General features: G+C 40.3%; 1 protein-coding gene across 1 annotated transcript in view; it reads left to right on the forward strand.

Annotated features, from left to right (window-relative positions):
• The window catches only part of LOC145989118 (G-protein coupled receptor Mth2-like), a 122,795-nt gene that overhangs the window by 91,537 nt on the left and 12,232 nt on the right, over positions 1-19,026 (forward strand). The window contains exon 5 of the mRNA XM_083124413.1: positions 5,155-5,535. Coding sequence (XP_082980539.1) covers positions 5,155-5,535 — 381 coding nt within the window. The remainder of the gene's footprint in view (positions 1-5,154; positions 5,536-19,026) is intronic.

Here is a 19,026-nt window from a genome sequence, read left to right on the forward strand (position 1 = left end):
AGGTGGGCCTGTATATTTTCTTCATCCCAAAAGATACATATATTGTTACATCAATCTTTGTAGGTAAACCAGAACTTTCATGAAAACAACACTAGCTTACAGAGTAGCTAATGAATCAAAACTACAAACTTAAAGGTTACAGAAAACTGTTTCAGTAAGAACATTTGCAAAAGATAGGGCCTACACTTCCAACACACGAGATTTGCCAGTGGCATTCAACTTTCTTGTGATTTTAGAGTTAATAAATTGCAAAAATATTCCTATATATACGAGGGGGTATCCAAAAGTTTTAATTATCACCATGAATTAAAAAACATACAATAGTCACTTGCAGTGGTCAAAGTTAGTTCTTCTCCACGTAGTCTCCCTGCAGAGTCACACATTTTTGCCAGCGTTTCTTCACCTGTTTCAAGCCCTCTTTGCAGAAGTCCTCTGCTTTGCTCGAAAACCACTGTTCCACTTCGAAAATGACATCCTCTCTGTCGTCAAATCGCCGACCACGAAGTGGTGTCGTCATCTCTGGAAAGAGGAAGAAGTCGCTTGGCGCAAGATCAGGCGAATAAGGTGGATGCTGCAAAAGTTCATAGCCTAACCTGTGGGCGGCGACAACGGATGCTTGGGCCGTATGCATTGTCGGCCAGGAGACGGACGCCTTTGCTGATCATGCCACGACGTTTCTGTTTCAATGCATCAAGCAGTTTCTTCAGAAGGTTGCAGTAGTAATCGCTGTTGATGGTCTCGCCCTTCGGAAGGTAATCGGTTAAGATTACCCCGCAGCTATCCCAAAAAACGGACAGCATCACCTTCACGGCAGATTTCTAGACCTTCGCCTTCTTGGGAAGGGGGGGGGGATGGATGTTTCCACTCCTTGCTCATTTCTTTGGTCTCCGGATCTTAGAGGTATACCCAGCACTCGTCCATAGTGACGAGACGAGCAAAAAAATTGTCTTCATTCCGCTCCAACAGAGTCCAAGTCTGCTGGGAAAAGTCGTGGCGAGTTTGCTTTTGAAGAGGTGTCAACAAGCGAGGTACCCAGCGTGCAGACACCTTATTCATGTGCAGTTCTCCATGAATAATCCTCCACGCACTTCCGTAACTTAGTCCAGTCTCCGCCATCACTCTTTCCATGGTCGATCTTCTGTCGTCGAGGATAACGGCCTCCACTTTCTTCACCATGGCAAGATCATCCTTGATTGAGGGTCTACCCGCTCGTGGCTCGTCTGTCAGGGACATGTGACCACTTTGAAAGTTCCTCTTCCACCTCACAACCGTGTCATATGATGGGCATTCATCCCCATACACAGCTTTCATTTCGTCGTGGATTTGGCGTGCGTTGTTGCCCTTCAAATGGAGGAACTTTATGACACTTCGGGCTTCAATTTTGTTTATCATGCAGGTTGATGTCTTCTACAGCCTGTGGAAAGAAAACTACGTTCGACAAAGATTTGATATTTGCACAAGTATGCATGGCAATGACACTGATTATGCACAAAAAGTTTTATGTAAATATCTCTATAACTTCTTTATTATAATTAAAACTTTTGGATACTCCCTCGTATATATGTCTGAAGCTTGTTTTAGGTATGATACTAGTAAGTCTTCCTCATGTTCCGCAAATACTCCGTTACATGTTGAGTAACCCAATGTGAATGAGCATTGCCCGGACTGTACTTCACTATCTGTAACACATGCACAAAATCTCGCCAATGTTCTGTAGTGGACATGAAATTCTTTAGCAGCTTTACGTATTGATACGGGGTTGTCGTTTCTTTTCACGGCTCTTGCTGCAGCCAGTAGGTCTCCCATGGGCGGGGCATTCCTCTCAGTCTTTCTCTTGTATATTCTCACCATCTGCGAAGCAACAGAACCACTTATAAAAAGAGGAATACATCACTTGTATCATGACTAACACACAGTGGGGCACATTGTCACAGTGACAACATGCCCCGTCTTATTTGTGACAACTTGCCAAGCAATAAGATTAAGCGCATTCAGAGTACCACATCATGAAGCTCTATTTCTAACCTACATAACACACGAAAATACTTAAGGCTCACGCTTTCACGAACACACAGTAGGAAAATTCCAGGACTCAAAAAATTTACACTGAAGCACTGAAAACAGACAAAGCTCAACTGACTCAGCCACGTGTTTCCCGCGCACCTCTAAACGAGTATAGTTGGGAGTGACATTTAGTGGGTAAAAAAGAAACCAGCACCAGCTCGCTGACGTTTAGGCTTTTCTCAGAATTGCTACTGTGACAACGTGCCCCTTGTGACAATGTGCCCCGGTCTCCCCTACAGTATAATAAATTTTCGAAGGCCGTATCTTCAAAACAAAGTTTCAACGAGCAAAGTTGTTCGTCTTGATATCTGCATGATGTGAAAGTCTGTCGATGTTGTACACGCGTGCGTGTGTCCTGTGTGAATGCATACCATGGTAGATTGCGAGCCCGGGGATATCGATCTCGAACTGTAGATGAGTATACTTCCATGCTAGCCTTTAGAAATGTCGTCAGTAGCTATATTTACTTTCCACCTTTGCTCAAAACGCATTCAGCTATGCATTTCTTGGAGTGTATTGAACAAATCTCACTTACGCTACGCAAATAACGTAAATTTATATGTTTTAGGGGCAGCAGCTATACATTAGAAAACTGGCCTGGTATTATGATAGGACTGAGTATAAGGCAAACTATTTTTATTCCATGCTCGTCTCCTATTGCAAAAATTTATATGTAGTATGTCGTAGGCTAAATAGTTCTGTGGATTAGAATGTATGTTGGTCAATTGAGATATTTAAGTTGAATGTTGTCCATAATCTCTGCACATGTAACAGGAAATATAATGCGAATGTAATGTGCAAGCAATAGTTAATCCGAACATTAGAAACATTTACAAATACCTACTACAGCTGTGAAAATAAAGGTAACGCCATCTTTTATATTTTTGTTGCACTACGGACTCCGTGAAATACTCTTACCCCACACCATGGGCGTATACTAAGCCTTATTTACAAGGTGGGGATAACAAAGTTTTTTATCCGACGCGACCGAACACACTTTTCCAGAAAGTGCAAAGAATATACAGGGTTATTATAAATGATGGACCCATTTTCAAAACGCCATAGGTAGGGAAGTACAGATCCAAATTGAACAAGCTATATACCAATGGAAAGAGGAAGGTTCAAAGTTTCTGGCGGGCAGCGGCCGGCGGGCTGTGGTGGTTGCGGAAGCGGCCGGTAGAGTTCGCGAGAGGACCGTCTCTGTCAGTTGTGAGCGAGATGGCGACCTTGGAGCACAAGGTTTTCTGCGCGCTTGAGTTCGCGAAAAGTGAGTCGCAAATTGCAGTGCAGCGGGCATTCCGTACCAAATTCGGTAGCAAACCACCAACTAGGAAAAGCATTAGCCGTTGATTTCAGCAATTTCAAGCGACTGGAAGTGTGTGCAAAGGAAAAAGCACAGGCCGACCGCGTGTGTCAGAGGACGATGTCCAACGGTGGCCACATTGAACATTTATAACAGTTACAAACGTTGTGGTAACAAACTTTGAACCTTCCTCTTTCCATTGGTATATAGCTTGTTCACTTTGGATTTGTACCTCAATAAATATGATGTTTTGAAAATGGGTCCATCATTTATAATAACCCTGTATACTTCGAAATTGTGACAATGCATTTGATAAGGGAATGATCAAATTAACAGTGAACCAAATACAATTTTTCGCCGCTCGTTTTCCAGGGGGTGCCCCCATGCCATCAGGTTAAGTATGTAGCAGGTTTTCGCATAATGGCTGAATCGAGGTCTCCTGTTCAGTGCCCGGCTTTGCGCGAGTGTTATTTTGAGCATCATCCGAAGGAAAAAGCTCTTCAAAGTTAAACAAATTGTTTTAAATACATATTCCTCCTTACGGCAACAAGACCAAAATAAAACAGGGCGCGAGGTGATTTGCCGTCAATGAGCGCATGAACTGTCTCGGATGTTGAATGATTTGCGGTTGCGTTTGGGAGTAGAAAACGATTGTTTGTTGTTTGACGACTAAAGAATCTCCTCGGTATTAAAAGATATCGCCGTGAAAAAAAAAAAAACATGTTAATTATTTGGAGGAGGCATGCGTCAACGCGGGTCGTACGTCGATTCAACTGTGGGAGCTGCAAAACCACCGCCAGGGCTGAAGCAACCGACGACAGGGGAGGCTTATTGTTTCGTGCACTGGCGGCAATGAAGGCTTTGTTGAAGACGCATGTTTACCGTTCCGTGCAAATGAAAGGGAAGGGTGATTATCACCAAGAAATGGACAGACCAACATTTGGCTCCTGGTTTAGTGAAGTGATTCATAAATTGAAACCAAACAGAGAAATAGTTGCAGACAATTCACTACATTGTATACATCACCAATAACAAATCATACTTTTTTGGTAGTATAAACTTGAAGGGCGTGTATCTTATAGTAATGTATGTATTTCGAACGAAGCAACCAGGATTTTCATAAATTTATTTCTTTCTAAACGAGAAACAATAAGTCATTAAATTCAAGAGGGGCCTGTCGTTTACTTTTACCTTTGTTTTTCTTTTGCGCGTGCTCGACACATACGCACATGCCCTCATGTTTCGAAGATATTTCGCGATTTATATTAAGTAGGGACACATTTATTACATAATCTATGCTCAGAAAGTACTTTAAAAATTGTATGGTTCAGGAGACAAAAAGAAGCAAAAATGCATTCCGCTTAATATGCATGTACGGTTTTTGATATGTTAAGGAGTTGGCAATGCTGCCGATTCTCTCATTGTCTGCGATACGAAGAGCTCGGTGGTTCAGGCAATACTGGCACGGATGATTCCGAGCTCCGTTCTCGCGCGGATTAATACATAAAACCTGCTGCAAACTTAACCTGACGCGGAGCTTAGAGAAACCGAGGAGATCGAAAGATAAACAGATTGAGAGAGACAGAGAGAGAATAGGAAAGAGAAAATGAAACGGCGGAAAACAGGAAAGAGAGAGACAATTTTGAACATTGCTATATTTGTCTTATTTTTTATTCTTTGTATACACAATTAACGACGTTGGATCTGTATAAACTCCCACAGAACTTTCCAGGCTTCCACTGACGTCGCTGACCCAGAAACAGACTAATGTATTCTGTCCCTTCCAGGTTCAACCTTTACCTCAAGCTGTTCATCGTGATGGGCGTCAACTGGGCCACCGAGGTAATATCATGGGCCATTGGGGGCCCAGCGGTCATCTGGTACGTCACCGATGTAGGCAACATGCTCCAAGGGGTGTTCGTCTTCGTCATCTTTGTCTGCAAGAGGAGGATCCTGCGACTCCTGAAAGAGCGCTTCGGTCGAACCGACGACATCGCTCGTCGAGACCCCACGAGCAGTCGCTACGCTTACAGCAGGAGCACCACCCTCAGTACAGCGAGCACTGCTGTAGCCACCAATTCTATGGCTATGGACCCGCTGATGAGTGAAAAACCACGCATGGACCCAGAAGGAGAAGAGAGTGACGGTGACGAGAAATCATCCATCACGTGAATGTTGTGTTACTTACACTTGTTGCGTTGGGATGTATACAGTGTGTCTCAAAATAGTGTTTACACTTTTTCAACGTTAATAACATAAACACTAACACGAGCAAGTGTGAACTTGTTTGGTGTCACATTCACATGTTGAAAATGGCCACCATTGGCACCAATACACGTCTGCAACGCTGAACTCATCGACAAACAGCAGATATGGTTTTCACGGGGAAGGAAGCACAGGTAGGTTTTGTGACGCAAACATCAGTTCCACACAGGTAGAAATCTGACTGTGTTAAATCTGGAGATCTAGGTGGATATTCGACGCTTCTTACGTTACTTGAAAAAGAAATTGGTCACCTCTGTATTTACTAATGCCTACCGCCTGGCGCGCCTGCATACACGCGCTCTCACACACTTAACGTAGACATTACAGCTTCAAATGCAAAAAGTCCAGGCGAGTCAAATTTAATAGTCTCTCTGTTAACTTTCAAAGAGTGTAAACATTATTTTGGAACGCTCTGTATATCTTTCCAGTGTTCAGGAATATTTCATTTACCCCCTGGTCGCCTGGGATTGGGGATTGAATAGTTAGTGAGAGATTCATCACCGATGTCCTAATTTATTTAACAATTACTCGTTTTGTTGTATTACTTATGGTCAATGTTTGGAAGTTACTAGTAACATAGTGAAAACTAACAGTTACATTTTTATGAATTCTAACTGTAACTAGTTACTACATTTAAAAGTAAGTAGCTGGAACTGTAAAAGAGTTACTTTTTGTAATAAGAGTAACGTTTCCACAGTTACTTGACGACACTGATAATGTCAACTTGAAAATTTGTAACATACGGAAAGAGCTTGTCGAGTTGTTGTTTAAAGTCCACTTTATGCACATGTAGGCTAATCGGGGCTGCACCTACAGTTTAAAGTGGGATCCAAACCACTATGTGCCTCGAACCCGGAAGAGCTAAATTTGGATATTCTCTTTCCAATTATGTGCCTTCTGTGGATGCTAAGGTGAAAGAATGTTCGTGGAATCGCCTAAGGCAAGAAAGCTAGGCTTCGTTACATGCTAAATTTAGATCGTCCACGCTTTATTGCAATTCGTCATTTCGAATTGCGTGCGAAGACTCCAGTGTTTTGGCTGGATTGCTCCAGTCATTTGTCATTGTCCAGGGAATGTACTTGTTAAGCTTAGAATCGAATTACCTTTAGGCATTGAATGTAATATTTAATTCTCTAATAAAAAAATGTAAATTTATAAGTGATGAATTTTCTGGTTTAATACGAAAAGTGTTTAAGGTATGTGCATACAATTAGAGAGTAAAATAAAATGAATGTCCATTCGAGCAATTGTGACTCCTTCTCCTAATTTATTTTGTGTAATGATATAAATATAATAAGACATATTATGTACCAGATACATAAATGAAACACATGTAAGTCTTTACATAAATATTTCATTACAGTGAATGATCATTGATTGTGTGTAATTTGTATGCAAGAAAAATCCCAGCTTAAATTAACTGTAGGCTAAACTTTGTTCTTTTTCAAGTACCAGTAATTGTAACTGAGTTCTTTTTTACAAATAAGTAACTGTAACTCAGTTTCTTTTTGAACGAAGTAATTGTAACTCAGTTACATCAAAAAAGTAACTTTCCAAACACTGCTTTTGGCCATTACAAGAATACAGATATACGGTACTTGTTATTTTTTTTAGATCATCAAATAGCAAGTTTCACAGTATTAATGCATGTTCATGAGAACCAGAATTTTCGTACTGCTAATTTTCTTCGATGAATATAGTACATTGGACCGAAAGTCTGTATGAGACATGAAATTATATTTCATGTAAGCACGCTATTCTGATTGTTGACGGCCAAGTAACCATCAACAAGGAGTTAATTAAATCACATAAGGGTCTGTTACTGCGTAATGATAACAATGCACCTAATCATTGTTACCATCATCAAGGTAGGCAAGGATATATCAGTTGTTCGACGTTATATAATACATATTGATCAGCAAAACAAGATTTTAAGAGGTAAGACATCCATTCTGATTATTATTTTTATGTTTCACTTGATTTCGATTTTGTACACTTTGTGTAATGCTTCCTAGAATCTCTCAATCGTGTGTAGAATACTCAAGGAATGTGTCTGATACAAACTGCGAATACAATTAGAATTCACAAACCTACGAGTTGCAAAATTTCTGGACCACTGACAATTAAATGCGTAACACAATCACCGCTAAATGAATTTAAATAATTTATAAGACGAATGTTTTAAAATCTTAATACTACAGATTTATAAAAAACATGGTCAGGATATGAAGACACTGAAAATCATTGTAAACAATCACATCCGTGTTATCACTTGTCACACCTGCCTGTTTTCCATGCATGAATAGTTACTGTTATCGTGTTGCCGAGGTGCTTTCTGACATAATCGATAATTACATCCTCTGGATTAGCTCCTGCACATACACATTATGTGGTAGGATATTATGTTCACGGAAGAAGAGCTTCTTGCCAAGTATCCTTCTTGAACTCGAAGTTTCGTCAAATGACAGTTAATAACCATCAATTTTAAGCTACAGATTCAGTCTGGAAAGAACGAACCCAAATACTAACAGGGCGTGTGCACTGGAGAATCTACAAGGACTTCGATTGCTGTGCAAGGAGAAAGATCTGAAACGCTACACGTTAGAATGAGTTCACGTTAGTTGCTTTGAATGGCGTGTCCTGATCTACATAGAGCAAGCAATTTTAAGTCGATTGCCTTCGCGTCTTGTATGCTTGCGTCTGTGTTTTGCCTACTCGTGTCGTTTCTAGTTTATACACTCATTACTGAGCTTCGAAATATCCATGGGAAGATCTTGATGTGTTATATGGCAAGCCTGCTACTAGGCTACACTGCTCTGGCTACGAAAGAGATTGAGAATCACACCTTTCCTTTGGAAGCGTGCATCGCGAATGGTGAGTATATAATCAAGTAGCAGCTAATAACTGACTAAAAGCCGAATCACACGGAACTGTTTTTCCAGTACGAATGCCCCAGTTGGCGCTGAACTGTCTACCTGGATGGAAATCATGGCCGCTGGGCTGGCTGCTTGACTGGTTTTGAGAAATAGGGCATGTTCCAATAGCAACTGGCCTTCCTCGACTAGATTCTGTGGAACAGCCAATCAGTGCGAAGTTTGTCCATGTGAAGATAATCAGTGAATTTCCCAAATGAAGTTTTTTTTGTCTGTGGTTTCCGAGTGTTGGTTGTTTATGTTCGCTTCTCGATAAAGTAAATAACATAGATGATGTGTATTCATGCATATTTAGGTATTTATGCATGAATAAGATTTGTGCGTGATAAATATGATTAGCAGATAATCAAAATCCTTATTATTATTACAAGTGTATTATTAAACGTTTGATATATTTAGTTGAGCGAAATATGTTTCTTATGAATGAATCCTGCGAATCTCGTGTATGAATAATGAATATACATACCCGAGTCCATCAAAAGGCTTGTTCAGTACGCATTGTTTACCATATTTTCTTTCGAGCCAATTTCTAGTCCATACTTTTCTTTTTTAATTTTTACGTAATAACAACAGTAATTCTTCTACAACCACACACAATGTTCTTCAAATTGCTCGTCCATCTTTTTAGATTGTCAGCTCTACGCAATGTCTTATGGGAATAAAAGTATACCGACAACTACGGTAATAGTGAGGTGAAAACTAGCAGATGGGTAGCCAGTCCAGCGCCAACTAGGGCATTCCTACTGGAAATCCAGTTCCGTATGATTGGGCCTTAAATGTTAAGAACGTTGTGTTGCATAGGATTATCAACTTTCGAAAAGGCCCAGTGGCGGCGATTAGGGTCAGGCCCCTCACTCTTCGCTACTTTTGCTCCCGCACTATGCTAGACCTTATCTACAAAAAGGAAATATACTGTCTTGCCCCCCCCCCCCAGTTTATGCATCCCCCATCCCGGTTTTGGGACCCAATCGCCGCCACTGAGGCCATCATAATAAGAGAATGAATTAAGATTTAGGCCTCGTCACAGTCAACTACTCACTGGGGCTTGTTAAAACATGCATCAAAGCACTCAAATAGCTATCAGTAATGTGTCGAATAGTCATTTTGCTTGGAATTTGCAGTATTGTGATGATAGTGAGAACCATTCACAGTATACCCTGCCCCATCTAACCAGCGGCAGAGGAGGAGGAGTAGTGTTGCTCACGGGACGGGACATGTCCCGTCTCGTCTCGTGTCTCGTCTCGAAAACGAGACGAGACACGAGACGGGAGAAGCCTTTTGAAATTCGAGACGGGACGAGACGGAATGCCTTTCTCGTCTCGTTTTCGAGACGAGACACGAGACGGGACGGGACGGCTTTTGAAAAGTCTCGTATCGTCTCGAAAAAATAAGAGCAAAATTTTTAATCAGTTTCAAATACTTGTTTGCTTGGAATAAAGTATTTCAATTAGAAACGTTGATAAGCGTGTATTAAGTCAAAATAAGAAGACTATTCTAGAGAGAGGCATGAATGAATGCCTAAACTTATTTCCTATACTCTTTCGAAACACAGTGTTACTCCCCATTTTTTTAAAAAAAAAATATTCCAGGTTAATAACTTTATGTTACGATAGTACTCCAGATACTAATACAATTCTGAATAACATCAAGTAAAAGGGCAGGTAGAGAAGGTGGAAGGAGGGGCTAAAAGATCGTGGAATGTCTGCGTCCGAGGTTTATCTTGTAAAAATAGTCTCAGCTCTATAGGTTGGAAAGATAAACGGACCGACGGATAGGATTTATTATTATTATTTAATTTTTACATCAAAGGGTGTACAGAAGTGAATGTTATTAGGAAGTAGGAAAAACATTGTGGGAAACATAGCAGTACAAATTGATAAGGAGTTGTTGGGAAAGTTATTAAGGAGTCCAAGATATTAGCAAGACTAAGAGAAGGAGATAATTAGGGACAAATAATCTTGCATTATCCCACTCCGAACAGCTGAGAGCTAAAGAGGAGGAGAAAATACGGGAAATATGGAAAGAAGTAATTTGGAAATTTTAGTGTTTACAGGGAACCACGACAAGATTTTACCACATGATTATTTGCACGGGTTGCGAAATTATTAGAATGTTATGGAAATTTCGGATATGTCTTTGTTGAGAAAATTCTTGTTGTTTCCCTCAGGCATTCTGCAGGTGGTTGGATTCGATTTTTTTACGTCCGTTTGAAGATTATTTCCAATGTTTTTTTATTTTTATTTCTTTATTTCTTATTTAAGGAGAATACTATTCCTTGGATTGTAATAACGAAATACTGAGGCTGATATAGAATATATTTCAAATGAAGGAAGTGCACTAAGTTCTGTATAATCGTCGTAGAAGGAAACTTTGTTCTATGAGGGGACTCGCCGATGGTACAGTGATAGCATAGTCTCCTTGTAATCAAGGGGTCCCGGGTTCGATACCCGGTGAAGGCACATTGTGATTTGAACCCCACTTTAAACTGTGGGTCCAGTCCCGATTAGCCTTTCTTTAAATCAGATGAAGGAATGTTGTAGCTGTTCTTTTATTCTGTAAATTTAGCCTTCAAGTTTAGGAGCAAAATACATGTAGTATCTACTGTCTACATTTTCACTCGTTATTAAACACATTTCACAAAGTAGTTTTATCGAACTTCAGAGGGAAGCTGACAGCATTGTCAGGGTGGCGGGAGCTTGTTTACGACCAGGGTGTATTCCGAGACTATTTCTCGCCGTTCCCCACTGACAACGGTTTCACTTTGAACAATAGACACTGTTGCTTCAGGGGTCAAACACCAAACATAGGGCGAGGTTGACCTGCAGTAGCGGGTACGTGCCATAAATCCAGGCCTAAAGTAGGAATGAAAATTTGCAAGGGAGGGGCAATAAAAATTCTGTAATTTGATTTGCTTGCTGACAGGAAGTTTTGCAGGAAAAGCTGAAAAGGAAAACGACAGACTTTGAATGAAAGAGGGACAGTGAACACAAGTTATTTGTATTATTCGCCGACACACAAGCTTCCATTCCGAAGGTGAGGCTATCAGCAGCGAAGTTATTAGAGGGTTGGAAGCAGTGACGACGCCAGAGGGGCAGGGGGACGCCCCATGTCAGACACTTCGCCCCCCCCCCACACGGGCCCCCCAACTGAAGTTAATTAAATATCGAATAATAAGAGAGTTCATTTATAAGAGTATGACGATTTTCACCTTTTCAAAGTGGTGTATTCTGCATGATATCACTTTCCTACTTATAATACCAACTTGATTAACAAATATTAATTTGCTTCGTCAAAGATTCGAGCGCCGACCTGGGCATAGATGATTTCTCATTTATTTATGTCCTGTAGTAGCCGAGATTAACCTAAGTTTTAGCCAGTCTTAAGGACTGGGAAAAAGTGTTGAATGTGGATGATTTTAAAACATCACGAATATTTTCAGGACCACAAGACATCATCTGTAGTACGGGCAAATTATTCTAATCGTGGTCGTTAGTGACAACCAGAGGCCTGCACAAGACCTGGAGCAGACCCGTTCGCGAGACATCGCTCCTGAAATGCCATGCAACCTGCGCAACACCCTCGCTTGAGCAGCTTGTCTGGCCACCTGCCCAGATCGTTCCTGGCAGGCATTGTAGACCCGCCGGGTACCCGCAGTCTTACAATACCTAGTAGGTCTCAGTTCGTTCTTTCCATCAACTGAAGACCCCTCCCTCTGCATGACGTAGTTGCTTCGAGTAGAAACTGCACCGGGCCCACACCGTTCTGCAGTGTTGCCAACTGCAATAGATTTGCACTACTTAAAAAAGGGAACTCGAAGCTTCGTAAGCCACATCACCAATGAAATGAGATTTACGAATGTTGCTACCCCCCCCCCCCCACACACACACACATTGAAATAGGTTTTCCGTGGCACAGGATCCATAAGTATATGTCGTAAATAACCAATATACGTATATAAAGTGATATAGGGCAGGACTGAAACATGTCACGTTCGACGCTGAAGTCGCGAGTCGAACAACACACTGTTCTACTGCGAACACCAGGGCCGTAGCCAGCCAGGGGCCAGGGGCATTGCCGTTACCCTCGTTGGGGGGGGGGGGCAAGTACTTGGATAAACGTAACAACAACAACAATCGCAATAATAGTAATAAAGTAGCATGAAAGGCATTATTATCCTCATAAATCACGCAAAAAGGGGGTAGAAATCGGTTCTCACGCATTTGTGTTGAAACAGAGGATTAGAAATATTTTTTTTCAACACGTCAATTTCACGTTAGCTAATAATGTAAAACAAGCACACAAACTATTTTTGAAAGAAAGAAAGTGCATGATAAATGCATTCCGAATGTACATACATATGGCATGTAAAATTTCCATCTACAATATTTTCTTTTCACATGGAGCGACGTATTACATAATTAATTCATCCAACTCGTAACAAACCAACATTAATAGCAAATAATATCACGGGCCGCCATAGCATTCTCTGTTTTAAAACTTTTCTCACTTAGATCGTTCGGCGCTCAGGGCCGACTCCCGCTACCCCTTTGCTACGGCATTGAACTTGATGAGACTTGTACTTTAATGTTTGACCCCCACCCTGACCCCTCCGCTAGACAATTTCCGTCCAAGGTTGTGAGCAATGCACCCTGGCCCCTCTGGTTGCGCCATTGCGTGCCTGGTTAAGGCACCATGCAATGAAAAACAATTAGTTTTCAGTGAGGAGATTTTTGTTTGCTCGATCATTCATTTAGATAAATGAAACTGTAATATTGCGTGCATTTCCTGGCAATAAGATAAAAACTGCTTACGCTGAACTGAAATCGCTAAGTATATAAATTCTCCTTGGAGAAGAAGCTCCTCCTAGGACTTCGTAGGATTTAGTAGCTACGTAAGTAGGCAACACTGGCTGCAGCCGTCCACGTGGTGATGAAACACCTGGAGCGACACGTTGCCGGAGGGCTGTTTCCTTCCAGCAGGTTTTGCAGGCGCCCGGGTCTTGATGAATGCCCAGGTACCTTGTAAGCGCAGAGCGCCTTGAAGACCAAGAACCCGGGTAGAGACGCAAGTCGACTCGTTGCCGTGGGCAGGCGAGCAGGTAAACCTGTTATCGCATGCAAGCGGGCAGTGGGTAGGTAAAAGGCACACTATGCTGGCCTCTAGTGACAACGCGAATTATTAAAATACATTCAAAGTTGATTCAAGATTTGATTGGTTGGTTGATTTGGCGTTTGAAGTCCACTTTATGCACAGTAAGGCTAATCGGGACTGGACTTATAGTTTAAAGTGCCTCCACTGGGTATCGAACCCTGGACCAAAGGTGATCGGAGAAAACCCGACACTACATGTCAGTTGTTGTGGATTCATCGCGGTTTCTTACTATTCAGGGATTTGAATTTCGAGATGATGAGTCTGAGGAAACCTTAACAAAGGGGATTTCTTCGATACTCTTGAAGCTAATGAGGGGATATTATTCGGAAATGTATTGAACGTGAACCTTAAAATGCAAATTACACTTAAAATTCGATTCAAAACTTATCGCGGGCAGGTAAAAGAACGCTTATTAGGATTTGCCACTCTTCAATCATTAGATGCAGGTTAGCTCTTTCTCGTACATATGAAAATCGAAGAACTTCTTCCCACGAACTCCATAGGTGCCTGTAATTGGGTAGCACAGACATACGTTGGAGTGGTAGAGTTAAGTATTGCCAGGGTCAGAATATTTCTTGAATTATGAGATAACTGTAACCTTTGTCTGATTTTTTTATCCTGTGATAACATTTCCCTCAAAGGTGAAACACAAATTTTGCCCAAAACTCTTCAGCGTTACGAAGATGGTTGTCCTTAAAATCTTTGAAAAGGCTTGCTCGAAACAGGATGCTGGATGCAAACTGCCTCATTTGGCTGTTCTTGCCATTGAGAAGAAATGTCAAGTCCTGAACGTGCCAAGGGTGGGCAATGTGTTCTCCAAAGCACATAGAGCAGAATTATCCTACAGGAGAAGTGCCTCACATTGTTTCTAATACTTAAGAAGATTCATTTCTTCCAACGTCACGTTTATTTTGCAAGAAAATTAAACTCTTAGAAGCATTATTTTCATCATTTATATTATTATCTTATAACTTAAATATTTATATCAGTAGTTTCATCTCAAGAAAGACGATGAATTATAAAATTATGAATGTCTTTCAATACTGAAATAGGCCAATAGAGACAACGCAACTTACCAATAAAAAAGAATTAATGTCTTTATTAAAATGAATCATGTGGAGATAAACTCGTAATCAAGAAGTAAATTTAGGCAGTAAACGTCCACTCTAAATAAAAGACACACACAAAACACCATACATGAATATAATAATAATTATAATAATAATACTAATTATTATTATATAAGTATATATATGTGTAGTGTTTTCGGGCGTTTTAATGTGACTGCCCCCTTACAATATTTTGTTGCCAGGCTCCCCCCCCCCAGTCAAATTTCCTGGCGCCGTCACTGGTTGGAAGTAAATTTATTAGGATGAGGAAAGTAACATTAGCTGTTGACAGTGTTGCACCAAAGGACGTGATATGTGCTACTGTTTGTATAAATTATAGGAAATTTAAGCAAAAATTTATGATTGTTGAGACTTGAGAGTTGGTTCCTTCATTTGGAAGAGGTTTTCTGAGACAGAGTGGGATTATTTTACACATACATGGGAAAGGGTGGTTGTTTAAAGATAGGGACGTATTTTGCACATTTTTTAAAAGTTCAGATAAAACGAGAATTTAGCCTTACTGTTATGAAAAGAAATAACGCAGTACGGGGAAATAATAACTTCACATTTTTCGCACCTGGTGGGATGCAACACAAGAGCATTGCAGGAAGTCTATGAACGAGGATGAAGAAGGATATGTGAAATTTGACTTACCTGCGGGTGAATTAGTTTATTCTAATATTCTTTTTTTTTTTTTTTTAAGTCCACTTGATTCAAATCGCGAACCGACCTACAGTTTAAAGTGCGATCCGATCCACTTTGTGCCTCCATTGAGTATCGACGCGAGGACCCTTCATTACAAGACCTCGACGTTATTACTACGCCATCGGGGAGGCACCCAATTTACACAAATATGTTGATTCCAATAACACGTTATATGCATAATCTGATAATGATGCACTTTGGGTGCATCTAAACATATTTTTTTCAACTATAGCATGTCTAAAAGAATCATTGAAGTTGGGATTTTTATAACTAGAGGAGGCACGGCTCTGTAAACGTGCGATATAAACTTAATGCAGGTTTGCCTTCCATACGTGGTGGTTTTGTCACGTTTCTTCGCTTCGTAAAACATACACTTTTGCAGGAAAGGCTTCTTGCATCCTCCTGGGGCCTTGCTCTAGCTAAACAAAAAATATATTTGTTTCGCATAATCGAGGGTTACATATTCCTGCCGAACTTACTATAAAACAAGGATTCTATTGGGATCATACTGCTTTGAATGACAGTATCAATGAAGTTTTATGTACGCTACTACTTATAATAATGAGCATAAAATATTAATCAGGAACTTTATTTTTCGTCAACTGGATGTAACATCTTTTTTTGTTATTCAGCAAATATTCAATTCATCACCTTTTTTGACATTAATTTTCTTGCCAGGACAGCTGTTTTATGCAGATTTTGACGAACTTAACTACACGTAAGCTAGATATTAGCTAATATTCGTGCTGTTATATTACTATTCTTCTACCATCTTTGTAACATGTCATGCAATAACAATAATAGAATTGATTAATTTACATATTCAAGTGAATAGACCTATGAATTATATTAATGCATTAATTTAAACATTTGCTCAATTGTTGTCGTTAATGTTATTATTATCATTTTTTCTGAAACACTTGGCTCAGACACCCTCCCCCGACATATATTTATAGATGCGTGCCTGCCGAAGGATAAATTAGATCAAGCGGTGGTGGTACCGGACTTAGAGGCTAAAGGGAAAACAAAGAAGTATGTGCGTCATAAGCTGGGCATAAGAAACAGCAAAATATCACAAAGAAACACTTTTTGAAACTTATGTCATAGAAGATGTTTAACAATATTAAGAACAATAAATGCTTTCTATTTGTAATATACTAAATATTGAAATTTTAAATAGTCTTTTGTGTTCGTACTACACATTTAAAAACTTTTTTGTTGCTCCCAGCGCCAAGCTTAGAATTTAAAGAAAAAATGTACATTTTAATAGTGCACGGAAGTTCGACATTCAGAAAGAAAGAAGGTCTATTGGAAAACATTTCAAGACTTCCAAAAGGTATAGCAGTAATGAAAAAGAGCACTCACTTATACCGTGTTTGTTACAACCTGTCCGGCTTCCCGCGGTAGCTGATCGCTGGCTTTTCTAGCATAAACCAAGCAGTGTTGCTGCTGGAGACCGCCTGAATTCCGTGCTGGGGAAAGCCAAAGCCAGGCAGCAAATTAAAATACGCAACGTGGCAACAACGTCTACGTAAGCTCCTCTCTTCTGGCTTCCATTCGCTCATCGCTGCCCAGCAGACGACTTTTTTCTCGTTTCTCATTGGCACCAAAACTGTCGAGCGATCGCTAGCGCGGGAAACGGGACAGGTTCTAACAAACTTGGTATAAATGTACGATGGATAGACAGTTGTATGAAGCGAGAAAAACCTCAAGGTAGATTTCATAAGATACCTAGCAATCAGTAACCAACAAACTGCATTTTTAATATTAAAGTCCTCATGATTAACGAACCTTATTTATTCTCACCACGCAGTGGGTAAAATATTTGGAGCATTATCCCACTTTCCGGAAAAAATATTTCGTGTTTCTGCTACTTTTGACTTTTGTTGGCATGATATCCCGGATCACTTTTTACGAGACGAGACGGGACAAAACGAGACGGGACGAGACGAGACGAGACAGAATCCTTCGAGACGGGACACGAGACGGGACAAACGAATATTCTCGAGACGAGACACGAGACGAGACAGCATTTTCACGAGACTGGACGGGACAGACCAAAGTCTCGTCTCGTCTCGTCTCGTGGGCAACACTAAGGAGGAGGAGGGAAATCGAGTGTTGAAAGCGCAGCGTTGCCAACCCTGTATAAATCCTGACTGTATAAATGTAAGGAAAACTCATCGCATGTACGGACGTAAGGTCCAGATATAGTCCGTACGCTAAATGTACGGCTGATCTAAATTTGCACTTGCTGTTGTATCCCTAATATTTTCCTACGAAATTCTTAAACCAATCGTACGGACCTGGATATAAAAATACGGTCAGTTTGCCATGTGCGTACGGTATTGTTGCTTTCAAAAGTTTGCAACGCTTCCCGAGCGAAGAGGGAAATCTGGTAACTCCAGTCGCTCATTACGCAATCCCGTTTCTCTCACTGTTTATTGGTGGAGCCGTCTCGCGTCACTACTTGCGCAGAGACTTGTTCTCGTTCGCCGGGTCTACAGATAGCTGGTACTGGGTTTCAAATTTCTCTTGAAGTTGGCACTTTATTTGGAAGAGTTGAAGTTAAACGTCCAATCATTATTATTACCAAGTCATTACATTACATTACATTACAATTTTCCCAAATCCTTTAGAATTCAATTTGGGTGCACAACGTAGTGTAAAAACTAAAAATGTATCAAGTTTTAAATGTTACATGGATTTTGACACCTATAGAAATTATTTTTCTTGTGCTGCCATCTATGGCCAAAGGTGAAAGCTTCGACTTCTCTCTTAGAGTGGACAGTGATGTGAAAAATCATAATGGATGAAGCTTTATGATGCAAAAACACATGGTACGATTATCGCTTAAGTTTTCATATTATTAATAATCAAATTTACGGTTGCATGATTTGTTATCTCTATAGAGTAGATCCTTATCCTCGTTCCAAAGTTTTAATTCAGCATTGTTATAATTAATCATGTTTGAAACGTTCCTTATCAAGAGAGGGCTAATACTTATTTTGTATACAACATTTAGAGTTTTCCCAAAGCGCAATAAAATTTATGATAATTTTAATTTTTAAAAAGAGAGACCTTTAAGCTAGAAGCATTTGGTACATTAGAACACTTAACTCTGGAATGCTACCTTATTTTACAGATGTTGGTTACTAATCACAAGTAGAACTGACTCACCTTCTATCATAAAAAACAATTTTCTTTCGTGTATTTACAACGTCGTTTCCTGGATACACATTTGCAATTATAAACTTGTAAAGTAATGTCTATTCAATGTGAGGAAAATATTATTTAACTCATTTGTAAGTGCTGAATATGTGTCAGTTTTTCTTTCATTGTATCTGATTTGTTTAAAGTCCACTTTAATCACAGATAGGCTAATCGGGACTGGGCCTACAGTTTAAAGAAGTATCCGAGCCACTGTGCTTGTGCCTCCATCGGGTATCGAACCATGGTCCCCCTTCATTACTAGGCGACGACGTTACACTATGCCATC

This window comes from Lepisma saccharinum, chromosome 6 (genome assembly GCF_977018435.1).
Source record: "Lepisma saccharinum chromosome 6, izLepSacc3.1, whole genome shotgun sequence".
NCBI lineage: Eukaryota > Metazoa > Arthropoda > Insecta > Zygentoma > Lepismatidae > Lepisma > Lepisma saccharinum.